The following is a 17,524-nucleotide window of genomic DNA, read 5'->3' on the forward strand; positions in this document are numbered from 1 at the left end:
AAGGGGAAAGACACAACACTGCATCCTGCTGTCAACAGTTCTACATTATGAAGGGGAAAGACACAACGCTGCATCCTGCTGTCAACAGTTCTACATTATGAAGGGGAAAGACACAACGCTGCATCCTGCTGTCAACAGTTCTACATTATGAAGGGGAAAGACACAACACTACATCCTGCTGTCAACAGGTTTACATTATGAAGGGGAAAGACACAACGCTGCATCCTGCTGTCAACAGTTCTACATTATGAAGGGGAAAGACACAACACTACATCCTGCTGTCAACAGGTTTACATTATGAAGGGGAAAGACACAACGCTGCATCCTGCTGTCAACAGTTCTACATTATGAAGGGGAAAGACACAACACTGCATCCTGTTGTCAACAGTTCTACATTATGAAGGGGAAAGACACAACGCTGCATCCTGCTGTCAACAGGTTTACATTATGAAGGGGAAAGACACAACACTGCATCCTGCTGTCAACGGTTCTACATTATGAAGGGGAAAGACACAACACTGCATCCTGCTGTCAACAGTTCTACATTATGAAGGGGAAAGACACAACACTGCATCCTGTTGTCAACAGGTTTACATTATGAAGGGGAAAGACACAACGCTGCATCCTGCTGTCAACAGTTCTACATTATGAAGGGGAAAGACACAACGCTGCATCCTGCTGTCAACAGGTTTACATTATGAAGGGAAAAGACACAACACTGCATCCTGCTGTCAACAGTTCTACATTATGAAGGGGAAAGACACAACGCTGCATCCTGCTGTCTACAGTTCTACATTATGAAGGGGAAAGACACAACACTGCATCCTGCTGTCAACAGTTCTACATTATGAAGGGGAAAGACACAACACTGCATCCTGCTGTCAACAGGTTTACATTATGAAGGGGAAAGACACAACACTGCATCCTGCTGTCAACAGGTTTACATTATGAAGGGGAAAGACACAACACTGCATCCTGCTGTCAACAGTTCTACATTATGAAGGGGAAAGACACAACACTGCATCCTGTTGTCAACAGTTCTACATTATGAAGGGGAAAGACACAACACTGCATCCTGCTGTCAACAGTTCTACATTATGAAGGGGAAAGACACAACACTGCATCCTGCTGTCAACATGTTTACATTATGAAGGGGGAAAGACACAACACTGCATCCTGTTGTCAACAGTTCTACATTATGAAGGGGGAAAGACACAACACTGCATCCTGTTGTCAACAGTTCTACATTATGAAGGGGAAAGACACAATGCTGCATCCTGTTGTCAACAGTTCTACATTATGAAGGGGAAAGACACAACGCTGCATCCTGCTGTCAACAGTTCTACATTATGAAGGGGAAAGACACAACACTGCATCCTGCTGTCAACAGGTTTACATTATGAAGGGGAAAGACACAACACTGCATCCTGCTGTCAACAGTTCTACATTATGAAGGGGAAAGACACAACGCTGCATCCTGCTGTCAACAGTTCTACATTATGAAGGGGAAAGACACAACACTGCATCCTGCTGTCAACAGTTCTACATTATGAAGGGGAAAGACACAACACTGCATCCTGCTGTCAACAGGTTTACATTATGAAGGGGAAAGACACAACACTGCATCCTGCTGTCAACAGTTCTACATTATGAAGGGGAAAGACACAACACTGCATCCTGCTGTCAACAGGTTTACATTATGAAGGGGAAAGACACAACACTGCATCCTGTTGTCAACAGGTTTACATTATGAAGGGGAAAGACACAACGCTGCATCCTGCTGTCAACAGGTTTACATTATGAAGGGGAAAGACACAACACTGCATCCTGTTGTCAACAGTTCTACATTATGAAGGGGAAAGACACAACGCTGCATCCTGCTGTCAACAGGTTTACATTATGAAGGGGAAAGACACAACACTACATCCTGCTGTCAACAGGTTTACATTATGAAGGGGAAAGACACAACACTGCATCCTGCTGTCAACAGTTCTACATTATGAAGGGGAAAGACACAACGCTGCATCCTGCTGTCAACAGGTTTACATTATGAAGGGAAAAGACACAACACTGCATCCTGCTGTCAACAGTTCTACATTATGAAGGGGAAAGACACAACGCTGCATCCTGCTGTCTACAGTTCTACATTATGAAGGGGAAAGACACAACACTGCATCCTGCTGTCAACAGTTCTACATTATGAAGGGGAAAGACACAACGCTGCATCCTGTTGTCAACAGGTTTACATTATGAAGGGGAAAGACACAACACTGCATCCTGCTGTCAACAGTTCTACATTATGAAGGGGAAAGACACAACACTGCATCCTGCTGTCAACAGTTCTACATTATGAAGGGGAAAGACACAACACTGCATCCTGCTGTCAACAGTTCTACATTATGAAGGGGAAAGACACAACACTGCATCCTGCTGTCAACAGTTCTACATTATGAAGGGGAAAGACACAACACTGCATCCTGCTGTCAACAGTTCTACATTATGAAGGGGAAAGACACAACACTGCATCCTGTTGTCAACAGTTCTACATTATGAAGGGGAAAAACAAAACACTACATCCTGCTGTCAACAGGTTTACATTATGAAGGGGAAAGACACAACGCTGCATCCTGCTGTCAACAGTTCTACATTATGAAGGGGAAAGACACAACACTGCATCCTGTTGTCAACAGTTCTACATTATGAAGGGGAAAGACACAACACTGCATCCTGCTGTCAACAGTTCTACATTATGAAGGGGAAAGACACAACGCTGCATCCTGCTGTCAACAGTTCTACATTATGAAGGGGAAAGACACAACGCTGCATCCTGCTGTCAACAGTTCTACATTATGAAGGGGAAAGACACAACACTACATCCTGCTGTCAACAGGTTTACATTATGAAGGGGAAAGACACAACGCTGCATCCTGCTGTCAACAGTTCTACATTATGAAGGGGAAAGACACAACACTACATCCTGCTGTCAACAGGTTTACATTATGAAGGGGAAAGACACAACGCTGCATCCTGCTGTCAACAGTTCTACATTATGAAGGGGAAAGACACAACACTGCATCCTGTTGTCAACAGTTCTACATTATGAAGGGGAAAGACACAACGCTGCATCCTGCTGTCAACAGGTTTACATTATGAAGGGGAAAGACACAACACTGCATCCTGCTGTCAACGGTTCTACATTATGAAGGGGAAAGACACAACACTGCATCCTGCTGTCAACAGTTCTACATTATGAAGGGGAAAGACACAACACTGCATCCTGTTGTCAACAGGTTTACATTATGAAGGGGAAAGACACAACGCTGCATCCTGCTGTCAACAGTTCTACATTATGAAGGGGAAAGACACAACGCTGCATCCTGCTGTCAACAGGTTTACATTATGAAGGGAAAAAACACAACACTGCATCCTGCTGTCAACAGTTCTACATTATGAAGGGGAAAGACACAACGCTGCATCCTGCTGTCTACAGTTCTACATTATGAAGGGGAAAGACACAACACTGCATCCTGCTGTCAACAGTTCTACATTATGAAGGGGAAAGACACAACACTGCATCCTGCTGTCAACAGGTTTACATTATGAAGGGGAAAGACACAACACTGCATCCTGCTGTCAACAGGTTTACATTATGAAGGGGAAAGACACAACACTGCATCCTGCTGTCAACAGTTCTACATTATGAAGGGGAAAGACACAACACTGCATCCTGTTGTCAACAGTTCTACATTATGAAGGGGAAAGACACAACACTGCATCCTGCTGTCAACAGTTCTACATTATGAAGGGGAAAGACACAACACTGCATCCTGCTGTCAACATGTTTACATTATGAAGGGGGAAAGACACAACACTGCATCCTGTTGTCAACAGTTCTACATTATGAAGGGGGAAAGACACAACACTGCATCCTGTTGTCAACAGTTCTACATTATGAAGGGGAAAGACACAATGCTGCATCCTGTTGTCAACAGTTCTACATTATGAAGGGGAAAGACACAACGCTGCATCCTGCTGTCAACAGTTCTACATTATGAAGGGGAAAGACACAACACTGCATCCTGCTGTCAACAGGTTTACATTATGAAGGGGAAAGACACAACACTGCATCCTGCTGTCAACAGTTCTACATTATGAAGGGGAAAGACACAACGCTGCATCCTGCTGTCAACAGTTCTACATTATGAAGGGGAAAGACACAACACTGCATCCTGCTGTCAACAGTTCTACATTATGAAGGGGAAAGACACAACACTGCATCCTGCTGTCAACAGGTTTACATTATGAAGGGGAAAGACACAACACTGCATCCTGCTGTCAACAGTTCTACATTATGAAGGGGAAAGACACAACACTGCATCCTGCTGTCAACAGGTTTACATTATGAAGGGGAAAGACACAACACTGCATCCTGTTGTCAACAGGTTTACATTATGAAGGGGAAAGACACAACGCTGCATCCTGCTGTCAACAGGTTTACATTATGAAGGGGAAAGACACAACACTGCATCCTGTTGTCAACAGTTCTACATTATGAAGGGGAAAGACACAACGCTGCATCCTGCTGTCAACAGGTTTACATTATGAAGGGGAAAGACACAACACTACATCCTGCTGTCAACAGGTTTACATTATGAAGGGGAAAGACACAACACTGCATCCTGCTGTCAACAGTTCTACATTATGAAGGGGAAAGACACAACGCTGCATCCTGCTGTCAACAGGTTTACATTATGAAGGGGAAAGACACAACACTACATCCTGCTGTCAACAGGTTTACATTATGAAGGGGGAAAGACACAACACTACATCCTGCTGTCAACAGTTCTACATTATGAAGGGGGAAAGACACAACACTGCATCCTGTTGTCAACAGTTCTACATTATGAAGGGGAAAGACACAACGCTGCATCCTGTTGTCAACAGTTCTACATTATGAAGGGGAAAGACACAACGCTGCATCCTGTTGTCAACAGTTCTACATTATGAAGGGGAAAGACACAACACTACATCCTGCTGTCAACAGTTCTACATTATGAAGGGGAAAGACACAACGCTGCATCCTGCTGGTGCCTGTTCTAAGTTATGTGACTTTCTCTCTGCAACAACCTCCAGAGCTTTTTCACCAATCGCTTCATTCACAGGGCGCCCGCAATATCAATCAGTAGCCGTGTTCCTGCCATTCTGGTGGCCGTTCACTTGCCGTTTTCCTCACACAGCCTACCCGCCCTTCTCCCGACCGGCGACACTAAAGCTGCCAGTTGGAAGCAAGACGCTTTTCATGCTTTTAAGTAGTAGTTTCCCAAATGCCCAATTAAAACACAGTCATTAAGCTAGAATTGTGTAGCAATGAGAATAGGAAATGTGTATTCACAAGTAGGCATGTCCCAAAACTCTGCTCATCACTGCTGAAATTACATAATCATCCGTACTGACTTACCACCTGTAGTAAATAAGTAGTGAAACAATGTATTCTTGAGTAAAACTTGTAAGGTAGCGATGAATACAACATTTTAAAAAAATGGTGGCAACTAGAAACAATTGCATGAAGTGAACTATTACAAATGCATGGGCCTTGAAAATAAATATTAGTACTTAAAAAAGTACTTGAAAGTCCTTGAATTTGACTTGCCACTGTCTGTACGAACCCTGAGAGCCTGTTGGTGTCAGACATAATGCACCGGTACCGCTTGCCGTGATGGAAATAAAGAGATTAGTCTATGGCTTGGGTTGTTGGACCATTTCCAGGCCTTCCTTCCCAACCGCCTGAGATAGATGTTCTGGATGGCAGTGATCTCGGCCCTAGTGATGTATAGGGCAGTGCTATTGCCATACCAGTGAGTGATGCAGCCAGTCAAGATTTGAGGGCCCATGCCAAACTTTTTTCAGCTTCCTGAGGGTGAAAAGTCATTGTCACACCTTCTTCACGACTGTGCACAAGTGTTTTTAAGTGAAGTAATCCTGTTCTCCCCCAGACATTTACTGTATTGAACACCCAGGCTTCTAGACAGTACAGCCTCACCTGTCCTTGGTACAGATATGCTTCCAGTAATCTACTTCTAGCAAACACATGGCAATATTGTACTGGATCATGTCCGTCTCTTAAGCGATAAGACATGGTTTATTCCATGTCTCAAAACCCTATTTACTTTACATTTGACATTTATCATGTGTTAATATCCAGTAATTTTCACCATAGTTAATCTAAACTACTATTCTCTCTTGTGGTCTGTTCTTGCCTCGCCTCACTTTGTCTACCGTTGTCTGTTGTCGCGTCACTTCGTCTCCCCTTGTCTGCTTTCGCCTCAAGTCATCTTCCATTGTCTGTTCTTGCCTTACATCACATTGTCTCCTGTCATCTGTTCTCACCTCGCCTCACGTTGTCTCCCGTCATCTGTTCTCTCCTCTCCTCACGCTGTCTCCAGTCATCTGTTCTTACCTCGCCTCACGTTGTCTCCAGTCATCTGTTCTCTCCTCTCCTCACGCTGTCTCCAGTCATCTGTTCTCACCTCGCCTCACGCTGTCTCCTGTCCATAGGCGGAAATCCCAGGGGGGACGGGGGGGACACGACCCCCCCATCTTGGGAAAAATATGATTTGTCCCCCCCAATATATCACTGTAAACATAACTATGTAATTTCAATAATATTAATAATACGCAATGAAAGCACTTGTGCTGATTATAGACACTTAATAGCGCGTTTTTAAGTTTCAAAAGATTGCGACCCCCCCCGCCCTTTGCCTCACAATGGTTTGATCCACTGCCAGTTCTTTAGCTGGCAAGGTAATAGAGGGTTCGTAAATACTGTCCGAAAGGGACATGTACGTAACTGACGTGAGGTTAATCCTGTCAATCCATAGCAGGTCCATAGCAATGTTATTTATTTATTTTTACGTTGGCAGGGTTCACACACTAGCTGAATTTGCAGAGCTAGCGCGCAAACTAAAGCAAACATTAACTATCAAGCTAGCTAGTACCTATTCCATTTATGTGGCGTCGTCAAAGATGGAATCTTTGCTATCGTCAGTTTATTCCAAGATCAGTCCAAACTGAACAGAACAGAACTACACTCTCTTCTACCATTGTCTTAAATATATATAATGGTCTCGTTGCAAAAGATAAATTGTCGCTAGTGAACTTTTTATTTTTTATTTTATTTCACCTTTATTTAACCAGGTAGCAAAGATTATAGCAAACACACAGAAACGGAATTGGTGCTCGCTAGCTTTCCAAATTCAGCTATTGTTGGAAGCCAGCCAATATGAAACAAACTATTAAAATTACAAAAGGTTGCAGCATGTGTTGTGTAAATGTGTGTGTGTGCAGCTAGGCCAGCCAGCCAGGTAGAAAAATGGCAGAAAAAAGTAAGAAGACGGACATCAGAGTATTTGTCAGTACACCAAAACGCATAGTAAGAACTCTAGTAGCCTAATCTCAAAGACTAGTTGATAAAATGTTCATAAGAAAGAAGTGAAATGCTAATGGAAATGTTTCACAATGATGTCATTAGGCAGAGCAGGCAACAGATGGCACACAGACAGCAGAGCTGGGGACAGATATGCAGGGATAGATTGGCAGAGACAGGGAGTCTCAGGTAAGTTTGTTGAGTCTTTGTTTGGCAACATTATGAAAGGTTCTCAATTTTTTTGACTTGTAAAATAGGGACATAATTGGAAAATGCCATGGATACCCCCACTCTCAACTTAAACTGGTGACTAAACTAAGATTTGTTTACGGCAATGGTATTGCTGTTGTGATTAATTGTGTAGTTTTGGGTACCGGTAGTTAGGAGTACGGCAAACACCTTATTTATTTTCTAGGAGACAGACTGTGAGTCAGTTAGGGTGGTGAAAGGGAAAGAGCCAGGGAGAGAGACTTCAGAGGACAGTGTCACAGCCACGGCAGGACCAAGTGTCACCCTTGTTGCCAGCAGCACCAGTATAGGGGACAGTGGCACAGCATTGTCCAGTTACCTCAGTGATGGCACAAAACCATATCAGCCACACCCACAATTTATAGAACCGCAAACTCTTGCCAACAGAGTGTTGACGTTTCAAGAGAGATGGTTTCGCGATTTCCCCTGGCTACATTATAATCCATCAATAAAAGGAGTGTTGTGTTTTCACTGTAGCCAAGGGTTTTCAAGCCAGCCATCTTTTGGCCAAAGAGCAGATGCTGCCTTCATTAGTGCAGGATTTAGGAACTGGAGAAAAGCCATTGAAAAATTCACAGCACATCAAAACTGCCAAACCCACCGCCACTTTGTAATTGTAACAGCACACCAGCTAAATCCAATCAGTGTCCAGTTATCCAGCGCGTGGGGTAAACAGCAGGATGACGCAAGGCATTGCTTGATGAAAATTGTTAGTTCGGTGCGGCATGTAGTAAGACAGGGACAAGCCTTTAGAGGCCACACGGATGACAGTGGGAATTTATACCAGATTTTGAAACTTAGGGCAGAAGAGGATGATCCCATTTTACTGAAGTGGTTAACAGCGCGTACCACAATTGTACACAGGCCCCAAAGCACAGAATGAAATTCTGAACATCATGGCCAATAGTCAATCGAGGCATTGCAGCTGAGATTAGGTCTCTTCCGATTGTACAATTTTCATTAATTGTTGATGGTACTCAAGATGTCTCTGGTGCTGAACAGGAGAATGTCTGTCTGCGTTATGTTGACCATGACCATGTCCCTCACAAGGAGTTTATTGGGCTATACAGGGTGTCTGAGACAACAGGCGAGGGCATTGCGAAAGTGGCAACTGATGTGTTGTTGAGGAAACCCGCAAACATATGCTCGGTTCTTTTGTTCAGTAGTGTGTAGTGTGAACCCCTGCATATTTTGAGGCAAGGCAGGCAAGGTTTTGAGCGGTCCTCAGGGACCTCCACCCCCTCTATATTATATGTAAACTTACTGGAAACCTTGTGGTACTGACTACATTCATTACACTTTTTTATTTCACGGACCCCTTGCAATTAGTCCATGGACCCCTGTTTGAGAACCCCTGGTGTAATTGATATTTGTTCTTTTGTTTAGTAGTTTTCAGTACACTTACAAATGATTTATTTCATGTTATTTTATTTAAAATTGCATACTTTGTGCGACATACTTGTCCATAGCTGCTGTTTGAAGAGTAGAGACACTGACTGAAGGATATTTTGTTTGATTTATTTGGGTTTTTCATTGAAGTAGTTATTTTGCTTTTAGAACTGTACTTATTTTAAGCTTTTTGTTCTTGCAAAGATATTGTATTAGACTCAGGCCAGGTGCACATATTTAATGACTATATAAATGTATCAGAAAAAGTCAAATTAAAAGGTCAATTCAATACGGAGACCAACTTTGTGATGGTTCTCAATGGAGATTCTTTTAGATGTGATCACACCATGTTCATTGTATTTATGAAAACTACACCCATACAGTGTACAGTACCATTGTCACCTACTGACCTTTCTTGATATTGCTGGTTGTAAGTACGAATACCTGCATACATACTGGACTGGTAAGGAGCACTGCTATAACTATTATTAGTAGTAGAATTATAATGATTTAAACATTTGAACAAGTTGGGAAAACCCTTCAGTTAACTACTGTACCTATCAATTATCCAGTTGTAGGAATTATGGTTCCTCAATATACATTTAACATATAACAACGTATGCTATGTGTTACAGCACTACTTTTGGTGTCCCCCTCAGGAATTGCTCTTGAGAAAATTTAATGTAATTGTCCCCTCCAAGGTTGATATCAGATTTTCGCCCCTGCTCCTGTCATCTGTCCTCACCTCGCCTCACGTTGTCTCCCGTCATCTGTTCTCACCTCGCCTCACGTTGTCTCCAGTCATCTGTTCTCACCTCGCCTCACGTTGTCTCCAGTCATCTGTTCTCACCTCGCCTCACGTTGTCTCCCATCATGTGTTCTCACCTCGCCTCACGCTGTCTCCCGTCATCTGTTCTCACCTCGCCTCACGTTGTCTCCCGTCATCTGTTCTCACCTCGCCTCACGTTGTCTCCCGTCATATGTTCTCACCTCGCCTCACGCTGTCTCCTGTCATCTGTTCTCACGTTGTCTCCCGTCATCTGTTCTCACCTCGCCTCACGTTGTCTCCAGTCATCTGTTCTCACCTCGCCTCACGTTGTCTCCAGTCATCTGTTCTCACCTCGCCTCACGTTGTCTCCCGTCATCTGTTCTCTCCTCGCCTCACGTTGTCTCCCGTCATCTGTTCTCACCTCGCCTCACGTTGTCTCCAGTCATCTGTTCTCTCCTCGCCTCACGTTGTCTCCCGTCATCTGTTCTCACCTCGCCTCACGGTGTCTCCCGTCATCTGTTCTCACCTCGCCTCACGCTGTCTCCTGTCATCTGTTCTCACGTTGTCTCCCGTCATCTGTTCTCACCTCGCCTCACGCTGTCTCCTGTCATCTGTTCTCACGTTGTCTCCCGTCATCTGTTCTCACCTCGCCTCACGCTGTCTCCTGTCATCTGTTCTCACCTCGCCTCACGTTGTCTCCCGTCATCTGTTCTCACCTCGCCTCACGCTGTCTCCTGTCATCTGTTCTCACGTTGTCTCCCGTCATCTGTTCTCACCTCGCCTCACGCTGTCTCCTGTCATCTGTTCTCACCTCGCCTCACGTTGTCTCCCGTCATCTGTTCTCACCTCGCCTCACGCTGTCTCCTGTCATCTGTTCTCACCTCGCCTCACGTTGTCTCCCGTCATCTGTTCTCACCTCGCCTCACGCTGTCTCCTGTCATCTGTTCTCACGTTGTCTCCCGTCATCTGTTCTCACCTCGCCTCATGTTGTCTCCCGTCATCTGTTCTCACCTCGCCTCACGCTGTCTCCCGTCATCTGTTCTCACCTCGCCTCACGTTGTCTCCCGTCATCTGTTCTCACCTCGCCTCACGTTGTCTCCCGTCATCTGTTCTCACCTCGCCTCACGCTGTCTCCTGTCATCTGTTCTCACCTCGCCTCACGTTGTCTCCCGTCATCTGTTCTCACCTCGCCTCACGATGTCTCCTGTCATCTGTTCTCACGTTGTCTCCCGTCATCTGTTCTCACCTCGCCTCACGTTGTCTCCCGTCATCTGTTCTCACCTCGCCTCACGTTGTCTCCCGTCATCTGTTCTCACCTCGCCTCACGTTGTCTCCCGTCATCTGTTCTCACCTCGCCTCACGTTGTCTCCCGTCATCTGTTCTCTCCTCGCCTCACGTTGTCTCCTGTCATCTGTTCTCACGTTGTCTCCAGTCATCTGTTCTCTCCTCGCCTCACGTTGTCTCCAGCCATCTCTTCTCTCCTCGCCTCACGTTGTCTCCCGTCGTCTCGCCTGGTGAGTTCAGTAGCAGTAGAAACTGCTGGGCAGAAGGAATCAATAACAGTGAGACAGTGTTTCTCTTATTCTCTCTTCTTTCTCTCCATCCCAGCAGATAATGGCATTGTTCTACATCACGTGTTTTTATTGTTCTACATCATGTGATTATGTTGCTCTGCATCATGTGTTTCTATTGTTCTGCATCATGTGATTCTGTTGCTCGGCATCACGTGATTCTGTTGTTCTGCATCATGTGTTTCTATTGTTCTGCATCATGTGTTTCTATTGTTCTGCATCATGTGTTTCTATTGTTCTGCATCATGTGTTTCTATTGTTCTGCATCATGTGTTTCTATTGTTCTGCATCATGTGTTTCTATTGTTCTGCATCATGTGATTCTGTTGCTCTGCATCATGTGATTCTGTTGTTCTGCATCATGTGATTCTGTTGCTCTGCATCATGTGATTCTATTGTTCTGCATCATGTGATTCTGTTGCTCTGCATCATGTGATTCTGTTGTTCTGCATCATGTCTTTCTGTTGTTCTGCATCATGTGATTCTGTTGCTCTGCATCATGTGATTCTGTTGCTCTGCATCATGTGATTCTGTTGTTCTGCATCATGTCTTTCTGTTGCTCTGCATCATGTGATTCTGTTGCTCTGCATCATGTGATTCTGTTGCTCTGCATCATGTGATTCTGTTGCTCTGCATCATGTGATTCTGTTGCTCTGCATCATGTGATTCTGTTGCTCTGCATCATGTGATTCTGTTGTTCTGCATCATGTGATTCTGTTGCTCTGCATCATGTGATTCTGTTGTTCTGCATCATGTCTTTCTGTTGTTCTGCATCATGTGATTCTGTTGCTCTGCATCATGTGATTCTGTTGTTCTGCATCATGTCTTTCTGTTGTTCCGCATCATGTGATTCTGTTGCTCTGCATCATGTGATTCTGTTGCTCTGCATCATGTGATTCTGTTGTTCTGCATCATGTGATTCTGTTGTTCTGCATCATGTCTTTCTGTTGTTCTGCATCATGTGATTCTGTTGTTCTGCATCATGTGATTCTGTTGTTCTGCATCATGTCTTTCTGTTGTTCTGCATCATGTGATTCTGTTGCTCTGCATCATGTGATTCTGTTGTTCTGCATCATGTCTTTCTGTTGTTCTGCATCATGTGATTCTGTTGTTCTGCATCATGTGATTCTGTTGCTCTGCATCATGTCTTTCTGTTGTTTTACATCATGTCTTTCTGGGTGCATGTATGTGAATTATTGTGTGTGCAAGTGTGTGTACTAACACCTTGTTTTTCTCTGTCTCTCTCTCTCTCTCTCTCTTTTGTCTACCACACATATATATGCCTTCCTGCCTCCCTCATCTAAAAATGCAATCTAATTACTAAGGCTAAGAAACTAATAGGGTCCCCCCCCCCCCTGCCAACACATATGTCCCCTCATTTGGTTAGCTATGGGTAGAAGTTAGCATTATGTACAGATCTAGGATCAGCATATCCTCTCCAAATACAAACCCTGGCACATTTTGTTTGAATAGTTGTGTTACCAGCCACAAACTATCTGTTGATAAACAACTGACTATCTGTTGATAAGAAACTGGTTGCTAATGTTACAGTTAGAGTTAGGTTTACAATAAGGGTTAGGGTAAAGATTAAGGTTAGGGTTAGGGCTAGGCCTAGGGTTAGGGTTAGGTTCAGAATACGGGTTAGGGTTAGGTTTACAATGAGGGTAAGGGTTAGGTTAGGGTTAGGTTTACAATACGGGTTAGGGTAAAGATTAAGGTTAGGGTTAGGGCTAGGCCTAGGGTTAGGGTTAGGTTAGGGTTAGGTTAGGGTTAGGTTAGGTTAGGGTTAGGGTTAGGGTTAGGGTTAGGGTTAGGGTTAGGGTTAGGGTTAGGGTTAGGGTTAGGGTTAGGGTTAGGGTTAGGGTTAGGGTAGGTTAGGGTTAGGGTTAGGGTTAGGGTTAGGGTTAGGGTTAGGGTTAGGGTTAGGGTTAGGGTTAGGGTTAGGGTTAGGGTTAGGGTTAGGGTTAGGGTTAGGGTTAGGGTTAGCGTTAGGGTTAGGGTTAGGGTTAGGGTTAGGGTTAGGGTAAGGGTTAGGGTAAGGGTTAAGGATAAGGTTAGGGTTAGGGTTAGGGTAAGGGTTAGGTTAGGGTTAGGTTCAGAATACGGGTTAGGGAAGGGTTAAGGATAAGGTTAGGGTAAGGGTTAGGTTAGGGATAGGTTTACAATAAGGGTTAGGGTAAGGGTTAAGGATAAGGATAAGGTTAGGGTTAGGGTTAGGGTAAGGGTTAAGGATAAGGATAAGGATAAGGTTAGGGTTAGGGTTAGGGTTAGGGTTAGGTTAGGGTTAGGTTCAGAATAAGGGTTAGGGTCTCTCAGCCCTCTCTCCATCCCTTCAAAACTGTCTCCCTGTGTCTCTCTCAGCCCTCTCTCCCACCCTTCAAAACTGTCTCCCTGTATCTCTCTCACCCCTCTCTCCACAATTCAAAACTCTCCCTGTGTCACTATCAGCCCTCTCTCCCTCCCTTCAAAACTGTTTCCCTGTGTCTCTCTCAGCCCTCTCTCCCTCCCTTCAAAACTGTCTCCCTGTATCGCTCTCAACCCTCTCTCCTCCCTTCAAAACTGTCTCCCTGTGTCTCTCTCAGCCCTATCTCCCTGTGTCTCTCTCAGCCCTCTCTCCCTCCCTTCAAAACTGTCTCCCTGTATCTCCCTCAGCCCTCTCTCCTCCCTTCAAAACTGCCTCCCTGTATCTCTTTCACCGCTCTCTCCTCCCTACAAAACTATCTCCCTGTGTCTCTCTCAGCCCTCTCTCCCTCCCTTCAAAACTGTCTCCCTGTGTCTCTCTCAGCCCTGTCTCCCTGTGTCTTTCTCAGCCCTCGCTCCCTCCCTTCAAAACTGTCTCCCTGTATCTCCCTCAGCCCTCTCTCCTCCCTTCAAAACTGCCTCCCTGTATCTCTTTCACCGCTCTCTCCTCCCTACAAAACTATCTTCCTGTGTCTCTCTCAGCCCTCTTTCCCTCCCTTCAAAACTGTCTCCCTGTATCTCCCTCAGCCCTCTCTCCTCCCTTCAAAACTGCCTCCCTGTATCTCTTTCACCGCTCTCTCCTCCCTACAAAACTATCTCCCTGTGTCTCTCTCAGCCCTCTCTCCCTCCCTTCAAAACTGTCTCCCTGTGTCTCTCTCAGCCCTGTCTCCCTGTGTCTTTCTCAGCCCTCGCTCCCTCCCTTCAAAACTGTCTCCCTGTATCTCCCTCAGCCCTCTCTCCTCCCTTCAAAACTGCCTCCCTGTATCTCTTTCACCGCTCTCTCCTCCCTACAAAACTATCTTCCTGTGTCTCTCTCAGCCCTCTTTCCCTCCCTTCAAAACTATCTTCCTGTATCTCTTTCAGCCCTCTCTCCCTCCCTTCAAAACTGTCTTCCTGTGTCTCTCTCAGCCCCCTCTCCCTCCCTTCAAAACTATCTTCCTGTGTCTCTCTCAGCCCTCTCTCCCTCCCTTCAAAACCGACTCCCTGTATCGCTCTCACCCCTCTCTCCTCCCTTCAAAACTGTCTCCCTGTGTCTCTCTCACCCCTCTCTCCTCCCTTCAAAACTATCCCTGTGTCTCTCTCAGCCCTGTCTCCCTGTGTCTTTCTCAGCCCTCTCTCCCTCCCTTCAAAACTGTCTTCCTGTGTCTCTCTCAGCCCTCTCTCCCTCCCTTCAAAACCGACTCCCTGTGTCTCTCTCACCCCTCTCTCCTCCCTTCAAAACTATCCCTGTGTCTCTCTCAGCCCTGTCTCCCTGTGTCTTTCTCAGCCCTCTCTCCCTCCCTTCAAAACTATCTTCCTGTATCTCTTTCAGCCCTCTCTCCCTCCCTTCAAAACTGTCTTCCTGTGTCTCTCTCAGCCCTCTCTCCCTCCCTTCAAAACTGACTCCCTGTATATCTTTCACCCCTCTCTCCCTCCCTTCAAAACTGTCTTCCTGTGTCTCTCTCAGCCCTCTCTCCCTCCCTTCAAAACTATCTTCCTGTGTCTCTTTCAGCCCTCTCTCCGTCCCTTCAAAACTATCTTCCTGTGTCTCTTTCAGCCCTCTTTCCCTCCCTTCAAAACTATCTTCCTGTGTCTTTCAGCCCTCTCGCCCTCCCTTCAAAACAGACTCCCTGTGTCCCTCTCACTTTCTCTCTCACACACACTTGAGGGAAATGTTATTTCTTTATCGACTCTGGGTTTAGGAGTGATGGACTGATCTTTTCTTTATCTACTAACGGATAAAAGTCAGGTAATGTCTGCTCTATTAAGCAGCAAGGAAATCTTCTATTTCAGATATTGTGTGTGCCGAGCTGAACAATACATTATTTAAAGAGTGCTTTAACATAGAACGTATAAGACGAACGTATGAGACCGTGACCCAATGTTTTAACCAGAAGGCTCAGAGTTTTATGTTTCCACCTCCACGGCCCTGCTCCAGTGTCTCTGGGCCATGGCCTCAGTGGACCTGCTCTGACCTGGGGGCAAGGCCAGGCCATTGGTACTTTCAGCTAGCATTAACATGGGTTCATTAACACCTTCCGGCACCTACGGCAGATTGTTACAAATTAACTGTCTAGATGATGCATACGTTTGTTGATTCTACTCTTCACAACTCTTTAGTGTAACACACCTGATGGAAACACAGTTCCACAAAATAACGCTAAAGCTTACATTAGCATTAAGTTAACTTCTCTGGGATATGTGGGATTCTAACGTCCCACTTGGCCAAAAGCCAGTAAAAATGCAGAGCGCCAAATTCTAATAAATTACTATAAAAATTAAACGTTCATGTATTCACACATGAAAGACACCAAATTAATTCTACACTTGTTGTGAATCCAGCCAACATGTCTGATTTCAAAAAGGATTTACGGCGAAAGCACACCTTGCGATTATGTTAGGTCAGTACACAGCCACAGAAAAACAATTTTTTTACAGCCAAAGAGGGGAGTAACAAAAAGCACAAATAGAGATAAAAATAATCACTAACCTTTGATGATCTTCATCAGATGACACTCATAGGATTTCATGTTACACAATACATGTATGTTTTGTTCGATAAAGATCATATTTATATCCAAAATCTGAGTTCAGGTGGGACGCTACTGTCTCACTTGGCCAAAAGCCAGAGAAAATGCAGAGCGCCAAATTCAAATAAATTACTATAAAAATCTAACTTTCATTAAATCACACATGAAAGATACCAAATTAAACCTACACTGGTTGTGAATCCAGCAAACATGTCAGAATTCAAATAGGCTTTTCGGCGAAAGCAAACGATGCTATTTTCTGAGGATAGCACCATAGTAAACAAAAGAGAGAAGCATATTTCAACCCTGCAGGCGCGACACAAAACGCAGAAATAAAAATATAATTCATGCCTTACCTTTGACGAGCTTCTATTGTTGGCACTCCAATATGTCCCATAAACATCACAAATGGTCCTTTTGTTCGATTAATTCCGTCGCTATATATCCAAAATGTCCATTTATTTGGCGCATTTGATCCAGAAAAACACCGGTTCCAACTTGTGAAACATCACTACAAAATATCTCAAAAGTTACCTGTAAACTTTGCCAAAACATTTCAAACTACTTTTGTAATACAACTTTAGGTATTTTTTAACGTAAATAATCGCTAAAATTGAAGACGGGATGATCTGTGTTCAATACAGGATTAAAACAAACTGTAGCTAGCTTTCTGGTCATGCGCCTCTAACAGGACACTTCGAGTGACTTTCGTTCAAGATGGCCATACTTCTTCATTACACAAAGGAAAAACCCTCAACCAATTTCTAAAGACTGTTGACATCCAGTGGAAGCGGTAGGAACTGCAAGAAGCTCAATTAGAAATCTCTATTCCCAATGAAAATCATTGAAAAGAGATTGACCTCAAAAAAGAAAAATCTGAATGGTTTGTCCTCGGGGTTTCGCCTGCTAAATAGGTTCTGTTATACTCACAGACATGATTCAAACAGTTTTAGAAACTTCAGAGTGTTTTCTATCCAAATCTGCTAATAATATGCATATCTTATCTTCTGGGGATGAGTAGCTGGCAGTTGAATTTGGGTATGCTTTTCATCCAAACGTGAAAATGCTGCCCCCTATCCTAGAGAAGTTAACACTGGTTACACACTGGTTTGGGTAAAATCAAGCACCTGTCATGACTGCAGTCAAATGTCCTG

At 44.5% G+C, this 17,524-nt stretch overlaps 1 protein-coding gene across 1 annotated transcript in view; it reads right to left on the reverse strand.

The window, feature by feature from the left end:
- LOC139549665 (myristoylated alanine-rich C-kinase substrate-like) overlaps positions 1-10,596 on the reverse strand; it is a 102,685-nt gene extending 92,089 nt beyond the window's left edge. The window contains exon 1 of the mRNA XM_071360333.1: positions 10,547-10,596. Within this exon, the coding sequence (XP_071216434.1) occupies positions 10,547-10,596 (50 nt within the window). The remainder of the gene's footprint in view (positions 1-10,546) is intronic.
- Between the last annotated feature and the right edge of the window lie 6,928 nt (positions 10,597-17,524).

Source organism: Salvelinus alpinus, chromosome 22 (genome assembly GCF_045679555.1).
Source record: "Salvelinus alpinus chromosome 22, SLU_Salpinus.1, whole genome shotgun sequence".
NCBI classification, from domain to species: domain Eukaryota; kingdom Metazoa; phylum Chordata; class Actinopteri; order Salmoniformes; family Salmonidae; genus Salvelinus; species Salvelinus alpinus.